At 43.3% G+C, this 8,208-nt stretch overlaps 1 protein-coding gene across 2 annotated transcripts; it reads left to right on the top strand.

The window, feature by feature from the left end:
- The first annotated feature begins 163 nt into the window (after positions 1-163).
- LOC311330039 (5-aminolevulinate synthase, erythroid-specific, mitochondrial-like) lies at positions 164-8,208 on the top strand. 2 transcript variants are annotated; one of them, XM_084461992.1, is made up of 10 exons: positions 164-213; positions 1,198-1,555; positions 1,813-1,905; positions 2,193-2,415; positions 2,616-2,800; positions 3,541-3,720; positions 4,057-4,221; positions 6,656-6,924; positions 7,099-7,261; positions 7,491-8,208. In XM_084461992.1, the coding sequence occupies exons 2-10, from the start codon at positions 1,219-1,221 to the stop codon at positions 7,652-7,654; spliced, it is 1,779 nt and encodes a 592-aa protein (XP_084318118.1). In that variant the 5' UTR covers positions 164-213; positions 1,198-1,218; the 3' UTR covers positions 7,655-8,208. The 2 variants fall into 2 exon arrangements, with proteins under 2 accessions (XP_084318118.1, XP_084318119.1); XM_084461993.1 differs by lacking the exon at positions 1,813-1,905.

Below are 8,208 nucleotides of genomic sequence, written 5' to 3'. Positions count from 1 at the left end.
TACTATTTATGCAACTAGGTTTTAATCAGCCAATGGCTGGCCCCTTTCTATAATTTGGCAACGCACTCGCTGATACGCCTACAGGGGTGTGAACGAAGAGCAACTTTTCCTAGAAGATTGCATAATGCAGTTAACACTGTCACTGAGTTCACTTGGCGGTGGATGACACTCTGCCTTGTTGTTTTGAAGTTCGTCCTCAGTGCAGGTCAACAGGTGAGGTCCTCGATGGTTTATTTTATTTTCTCTTTTTGGATTATATTAAGCTTAGAAAATTTAAATATTGTCTGAAGAAAATGTGTGCTTGCTAATATTTAGTTAGATAGCTTGAATGATAGGCGAGGCTACTAAATATCACAAAGTTTTAATAGTCTATAATATATAATTTGAAAAGAATGTCATTTACATCAAGCTGACAAAATGGACAACGCCCCTCAAAAGGGACTGTTTAATTTATTATCTATTACAGTAGGCCCGCACTGTAAAAACTATGGACTTTTTAGACGGATCTTGGACATACTTGAAGATAACCTCAAACCACAAAAGAAGCCAGATCGTAAGAATTGCCTTATCTGTTGACCACAGGGCAGGCATCGGGTAAAGACCAATATTAGTAGCCTAGTCTGTTTACAACTTGGCTATATTTGGGACATTTAGTTTTCAACAATATAATAACTTATAGGGCTACTGTCTCTGAAAACGTTTGTTGTTTTATAGGTTTCTCCAACTTTATGCACAACTAATTGGCCCATTTGGAAATTGAATAAACGGGAGATGCCGGGAGAAATATGATGGTTCAGGTTGCCTCTCCTTTCAAACAATAAATTGGCATCCACGTTATAGGCAAGTTAGCGCAGTTTATTGAAGTCGAGTATTTCATAGAGTTCTACTCATCTATCGGCCACAAACCCAGAGGAATGACGTCTCTGTCGGAATCTTGCTTCAGCACCTCGCAGAGCGCGGACAGCGCGCCTGCAGAGGCAAGATAAGCACTCAGTCGCGCCCACACGAAGGGCGCACCTATCATCACCGAAGTAGGCTATCACACCAGCAGTGTATGTTTCGAGAAAAACAAAATATTTACAGATGCCAGTTCAATTTAGGCTACTTGCTATACAAGAGGGCAAATGTAATTCTAGATATTGTTCAATTACAGTCAATCGGGATAATAAAGGGATCCTCTTTTATGTGTTTATTCAGAGTACAACACTTGAGAGCGCCATGGCTGCCTTCTTGCATCACTGCCCCTTCCTGAAAACGGCCACCAAGCCTTTTTTACGGAGAACTGGGGCCGCCCTACTCTCATTGGCTGATCGATGCCCCATCATCGCTCGCCAGATCACGGTCTGTGCCTTGCCTTCCCTGGATACCAAGACACGGATTTCCTCTACCCAATTACCCGATTACCTGCCTGGCATGGTGGACTCCAGACGACATTTTGCCCAATCAGCTACTCAGGTGGCTGTCTCTGTGGCAAAGGCATGTCCCTTTGTGTCCTCCCAGATTGGCATGGTGAGAGCCAGCCCAGAGGTCCAAGAGGATGTTGACTCAAACACAGGTACAGAGACTGCACAATGTAATGACTAGAGAAAAACACTGCAGAAATACCCCCACCAACATAACAGTCTCACAGTAGCTTATCATACTGTAGGCCTGCATGACAACAAATTCATGTCAGACATCCCGAAGACTCAAAACATTTCTAACAGCGCAACACAAGAGAAAACACAACAAAGGATAGACTGAACAATGGACTAGCCAGCTCCCTCTAAATGTAAAACACAGGGCTAGACTCAGTCTGTCTCTTTGCCTCAGGTGTGATGAGTTCCCATCGAAAGGGCCTCAGCGACTCCATCTTACCGAAGGTCCAAGCCAGCACCGTGTCCCACCTCCTCAAAGACAACATGGGTGCGTCTAATACAGCTGTATGTAGCCAGTGTGCAAGGGCAACTCCTTTGGATTTTGTCACTTCAAACATCAGTTTGTTACTTTCAACACACAGTGGTAGACCTAACTGGCGACTAGAGATATCATATAGGGGGCCTACCATACATGTGATGATTGACATTGGGGATACTTTCACAATCACTAAACATGCCAGTACTACTGCAGCATTTTCAAATAGCAAGCAATTCCAAAATATCGAGGTAACTCTGTACCTTTCACCCCCCCCCCCGTCCTCCCCTACCCTCCAGTGGCCAACAGTTTTGACTACGATGGCTTTTTTGACCAGAAGATCTTTGACAAGAAGCAAGACCACACCTACCGCATCTTCAAGACGGTGAACAGGAACGCTGACGTCTTCCCCTTCGCCGAGGACTACTCCATCGCCGGGAGGGAAGGCTCAGTGGTGTCGGTCTGGTGCAGCAACGACTATCTGGGCATGAGTCGCCACCCACGCGTCCTGCAGGGCATCAGGTGAGAGAGACCGTGACCCAGCGTTGAATTAAAAATGGCCGGGGTTTCCCGAACGCGTTAAGAAGCACTTAACTCAAAGTACTTCTTAATTCCCATGCAAAGTTGGGTCATGCAGAGTTATGTGCGGAGACCTGGATAGAGGTCTTTAGAATATACAGTATCTGTGATGTTTCTTTACCTCTGACCCTGTGTGCCCTCAGGGATGCCCTGGACAGGCACGGCGCGGGTGCAGGGGGCACCAGGAACATCTCAGGCACCAGTAACTTCCATGTGATGCTGGAGAAGGAGCTGGCTGGGCTTCACCAGAAGGACGGAGCGCTGGTCTTCTCTTCCTGTTTCGTGGCCAACGACTCCACTCTCTTCACCTTGGCCAAAATGCTGCCAGGTACAGTCCTGGGAACATAGGCCATGACCTGCTACCATTTCATAGGGGCTAAGGTCATAGATGTGGCCTATTTCACAATGTGCCCTATTTTTTGTGCCGGGTCTAAGTGCTAAGGGCTAACGGTCTGTCGCAAACTCAATATTCCTTGCCTCCGCCTAGTTTGTTGCGAAATGAAGACATTTGAGAATTGGTGCGTCTTCATTGCACACCAAACTCAGCAAAGGCGAGAAATATTGAGTTTGCAACGGACAAAACTTAGCCTTTAGCACTTAGCCCCTGCACGGAAATAAGGCCCAACGAGAAGTACACTTAGATGTTTCCCCCCTCTAGTGTTTGGTTTCTGACACCTTTAATAATAATAATAACTTTATTTGTATAGCGCCTTTCTTAAGATAGGTACAAGGTGCTTTTAGAGAATAAAATCCAGTAAACATACTAAAAACAGCATACAGATTATCAAACAATAAAAAGAACGTCAGACATCGATAAAGTAGAACAAACAGAAGCGCCAGGCATAGAGTCATTACAAAGTGCAAAAAGCCATTTCTGACACGTCTTCAAGAGTGGAGACCAATGTAGGACACAAGATGTTGCACTGATCTGTTTATAAAAGTGCTCCTCTTATGGGAATACAGTATAGTAAAAAGACTTGAGAGGGTCTGTGCATGTAGAGCTGTGGAGAAGAGTGTGTGTTGACGCTGTGAGTTCATCTCCTGTGGCATTTTGGCTCTGTCGTGCAGGATGCGAGATCTATTCTGACATGGGGAACCACGCTTCGATGATTCAGGGCATCAGAAACAGCGGCGCCAAGCGCTACATCTTCCGCCATAACGACAGCAGACACCTGGAGGAACTGCTGCGTCGCTCCGACCCTAAGACGCCGAAAATCGTGGCCTTCGAGACCGTGCACTCTATGGACGGTAAATGTGACGACGAAATGTTGTTGGGTGTTTGTGTTCAATTACATTTTAGTTCAAGTAAAGTATGCATGTAGGTATTAATTTGTGTAGCAGTTTCGTAATCCCAGTGCAGAATATGTTTTCCACTTTTAAATGATAATGATGATCTCCTCTCTCTCCCCTCTACTAATTTCTTTAAGCTCTGAAATACATACAACATTTTTCCTGGTGTTGAGAAGTGCTAACATGTGACTCATGCTTCAGTGTAAATGATATTCACTGTTACTGAACTATTATAAAAATTCAATAATGGTGCGTGAAACTATTAATAGTACAACTTTTTCCTGTGTCTCTCAGGTGGAATATGTCCCCTGGAGGAGCTGTGTGATGTGGCCCACCGTTACGGGGCCCTGACATTCGTAGATGAGGTGCACGCCGTGGGCCTGTACGGAGCCCAGGGGGCCGGGGTAGGAGAGAGGGACAACGTCATGCACAAGATTGACATAGTCTCTGGGACCCTTGGTAGGTCATATGTGAGCAGTTCACTAGTCTCGCATAGCCAGACCTATCTCCACACTTTGTTCTGGAGAAAGGAATGACCCATTATCATTCTGAGATAGGGGCGAAAACACAGAATTTCTTTCAACCAATCACAATCGTCTTGGGTGACCTTTTTTTTTTCCAACGGTGCCCTAGTAAAATAGTGTCAGAGCATTGAATCTGATTGGCTTCTCTCAAAAACCTACATTCTGTGAGTCAGATTTAAGTCAGACTAGCAGTTCATGGCAGAATGTAGAGTGTTGAAGAGTAGGCTACTGACCTATTGACCTCAAGGTGATGGCTTATTATGTGAAGTCCCTACCACGGCTTATAGAACCTCACCACCAGGTTTTATTGTTATCCGTGGCTTATGAATCTAATATGTTCTTGCTTAAACTACCATTACATGAGTCAATCAGTCACAGCTTCTCTTAAAATGCATCTCCCAATTCTCTCTCCCAAATGTGTGTGTGCTCCAATGCGCTCTCTCTAACAACTTGATTTAGACCTCTGTTCGTGCTCACAGCTCAAAGGTCAACTCCTCAGTGTAAACTCACACACACGCATTCCTCTTCAACCTCCCTCTCCGGAGGAAAGGCCCAGGTTAGACCCTTTAAGCTAAATCTCAATCATCAATTCAATGACTGAAGCAAGATATATCAATACTCACCAAACCAATAAAGGCGAGGAGAAAATATCTGATGCAAGGGTAAAAAGCTTTATATAAAATTTGGTGTTATACACAAGTTATACAGACAATCCAGTTACATGAAAAATACAGGTTACAAAAGAAAAGCCTCTGACTTCTTCCACGCCTCTGTTGGTGGAACGAAAAGTCTGACTTCCTCCATTCCTCGATGGAAAGAAGAAGTGTGACTTACTCCATTCCTCTGTTGAAAGAAGTGTCTTTCCCTTCTTGCGAGCTGTTTCTTGAACCCCCTTCCAGGAGGGCAGGGTGTTGACGTCACGTCTCTTGGGCCTAATGTGCTAGCCCTTGGTGCACTTGACAGTCCATCTCGTCCTGACTGGTGGTTGGGATCACTACATAGAGTTTGTTTGTTTTTTTACCAATTCCGATCCATTAGCCACATTGGCATTCTACAAAGTAAGGTTATAGGATTATGTGCTAACGATAATAATGAAATTATAGTGAATTCTCATACATGATGATCACACAATTGGACTTAAACTCCAGGTTTACTTATGGCTACCAATGTCTTTCCATCAGGGGTCAGGACAGACAAACCCTCTCAAACAGAAATAGGTTAGGCTGCGCCAACAGATCCCTCTTGGCCACGGTCCTAATTTGTAATAAATTACTACCTGTACTCATACACCAACTGACACATGGACATTGCGAACAACCCAGCATTAACCTTTAACAAGGCTGACGCTGGTCAACCAAGGACAGGAAAAGAGGCTCAGTTCTTATCAGAGAAAGAGGGAGAATTATCAGCTGTGAAGATTCTCTACACTCCCAGTCTGGCTAGATAGATAAGGAGTTGTTGTAAATGATGAATGCGCTGTGTATGCCACGAGATAAAACTCTCCACAGAAGCAGAGATCATCAAATAATGGTTCATCCTGACAGTGTGAAAGTCAAACCTCACTGATGGGGTTATTCTGAGTTGTTGTTTTTCAAGGATAGCCCCTTGAGATGTAGCATCTAATTTTCTAGGCGGTCCTATTTACAAAACTAAGACATACAGACAAAACAGCATTACATAACATACACTACAAATACACTACAAACAGCTAACTCACTCTCCCATCCACACCCCAGACCTCTATGATCGTTCAAGGTATAATAAATCAAATACAGTACATCCGCATAAAGAGCAATTCACAAATAAAAAGCATGAACAGGTTGTTTTAAGACGAGGAAATAAAGATGATCTGAAGCAGTGGAAACAGGTAATAGATCTAAGAGAATGTGTAAGATTATTCCAATCGGAAGGAGCTTCATATTGGAGTAACCTGCAACCGACTTCTTAGAAAAATTTTGGGACAAAGAAAAAGGGACAGTAGTACATGTATCTGAGTGAAGCTCTACATGGAAACAAAAACTGTTTCAAATAGGAAGGACAATTAAATAAACCCATTTGAAGATGAACTGAACCCAATGGTTTCCTCCTCGATTTAGGCTGCAACCAATTTAATGATTCATACATGAAACAATGGTGAGTTCAATATGGACACGTCAAAACAAAACTGCATAGAGAATTACATACAACATTAATGGACCAAAAATAAACATCAGAAGTGTTCTGATAATCAATAATAGGTAGTATCAACGGAGAAATTAATAATTATAATTTTAAAAAAATATCTCGAAAGAGAGATACTGTAAATCAATCAAGACTCATTACACTTCTCAAGCAGTCTACAGGCTAACGGCTTTTCTCGCTACTTGCAGGTAAAGCCTTTGGCTGTGTGGGAGGCTACATCGCCAGTAGCGCCGCCCTAGTGGATACGGTGCGCTCCTTCGCCGCAGGCTTCATATTCACCACCTCTCTGCCCCCCATGGTGCTATCGGGGGCCCTGGCGTCTGTGAGGGTCCTGAGGAGCCCCGAGGGCCAGGCGCTGCGCAGGGGTCACCAGAGGAATGTCAAACACATGAGGCATCTGCTCATGGACAAGGGACTGCCTGTGATCAACTGTCCCAGTCATATCATCCCTATTCGGGTAAAGCATGGTCCAACACTGCAATTGTATAATCATACATGCTCTAACCGTCTGTTCAAAAGACATAACTTCTTGGGTTAGGGTTAGCTTAGCTTGCTGTAGCATTGTACTTTGGTATTGTAGTAGATATTGACAGTCATTGCTCACTGCTTCCATCTGTGCCTTATATCTCAGGTGGGGAACGCAGAGCTCAACTCCAAGGTGTGTGACATCCTGCTGGAGAGACACAACATCTACGTGCAGGCCATCAACTACCCCACGGTGCCTCACGGGGAGGAGCTGCTGCGCCTGGCTCCCTCCCCTCACCACAACCCCGCCATGATGGAATACTTTGTGGGTGAGTGACGAAGCAACCCTGCCACCATAACAGGTTCCTCCATAGAATGTGTCCCTCCAACTGTTTCAGAAGTAATGTCTTTGTTGTGCGTTAATAACCATTTTGATTCAGGAAATCGAATGGGCCTACTAATGGCCCTTCTTGCATCCTTATTAAAGCGTCATAGAGAAAGCACTGGTAAAGTGTTGTTTATTTCCCATTTTGACTTATGTTCACCTCTGATTGGCAGAGAAACTGGTGGAGGTGTGGCAGGAGGTGGGGCTTCTAGTGAGCGGCCCTGCGACTGTTTCCTGCACCTTCTGTGACCGCCCACTGCACTTTGACCTCATGAGCGAATGGGAGAAATCTTACTTTGGCAACATGGAGCCTCAATACATCACCATGAGCGCATAGAATGAAAGGAATATAATCATCCATGCAAAACATTAATTCATTTGTGTACACTTCATTAAATTTATTTCAAAATGATTTTTAAATTATGTTGTGTTATAGTAATCAGTTTAACCCCTCACCATCATCTCATACAGACGATTCTTACACTCCTTGTGTTTTAAGGCATCCATTTCCATGGCAATTATTCATACTTTTAACTGTCACTGCATCTCATTCAGTATTTTGTGTGTTTATAATTGTTTAATTGACTTGTAATCCAGTTATAGATGTGAATATTAATAGTATTTTGGGAACTAAAAAGTGTGCCCCATCATCTTTGACATGGTGATATAGACCTGCACATGGGCACTTTCTAAAAATATATTTAATCTCAGGGTGCTACTTTGGAATGTATTGATTTAAATAATGTGCTATATTGATTATAATAATATTATTAATTAATCATGTTAATGTATTGATTATAATAATGTATTTATTTTCAATGAAGTGAAACACAATAATTATTATTTGTCTCAAACTTAATGTTACCAAAATCACTGTCCAACACTTTTCAA

The sequence above is a fragment of the Borostomias antarcticus genome (assembly GCF_949987555.1).
Source record: "Borostomias antarcticus genome assembly, chromosome: 3".
In the NCBI taxonomy this organism is placed as follows: domain Eukaryota; kingdom Metazoa; phylum Chordata; class Actinopteri; order Stomiiformes; family Stomiidae; genus Borostomias; species Borostomias antarcticus.
This window is presented reverse-complemented; position numbering and strand designations above follow the sequence as displayed.

Coding starts and splice junctions, on each gene's coding strand:
- LOC311330039 (XM_084461992.1), top strand. CDS start 1,219: ATGGCTGCCTTCTTGCATCACTGCCCCTTCCTGAAAACGGCCACCAAG. Junction 1,556..1,812: donor GGATGTTGACTCAAACACAG/GTACAGAGACTG, acceptor TCTTTGCCTCAG/GTGTGATGAGTTCCCATCGA. Junction 7,262..7,490: donor CATGATGGAATACTTTGTGG/GTGAGTGACGAA, acceptor TCTGATTGGCAG/AGAAACTGGTGGAGGTGTGG.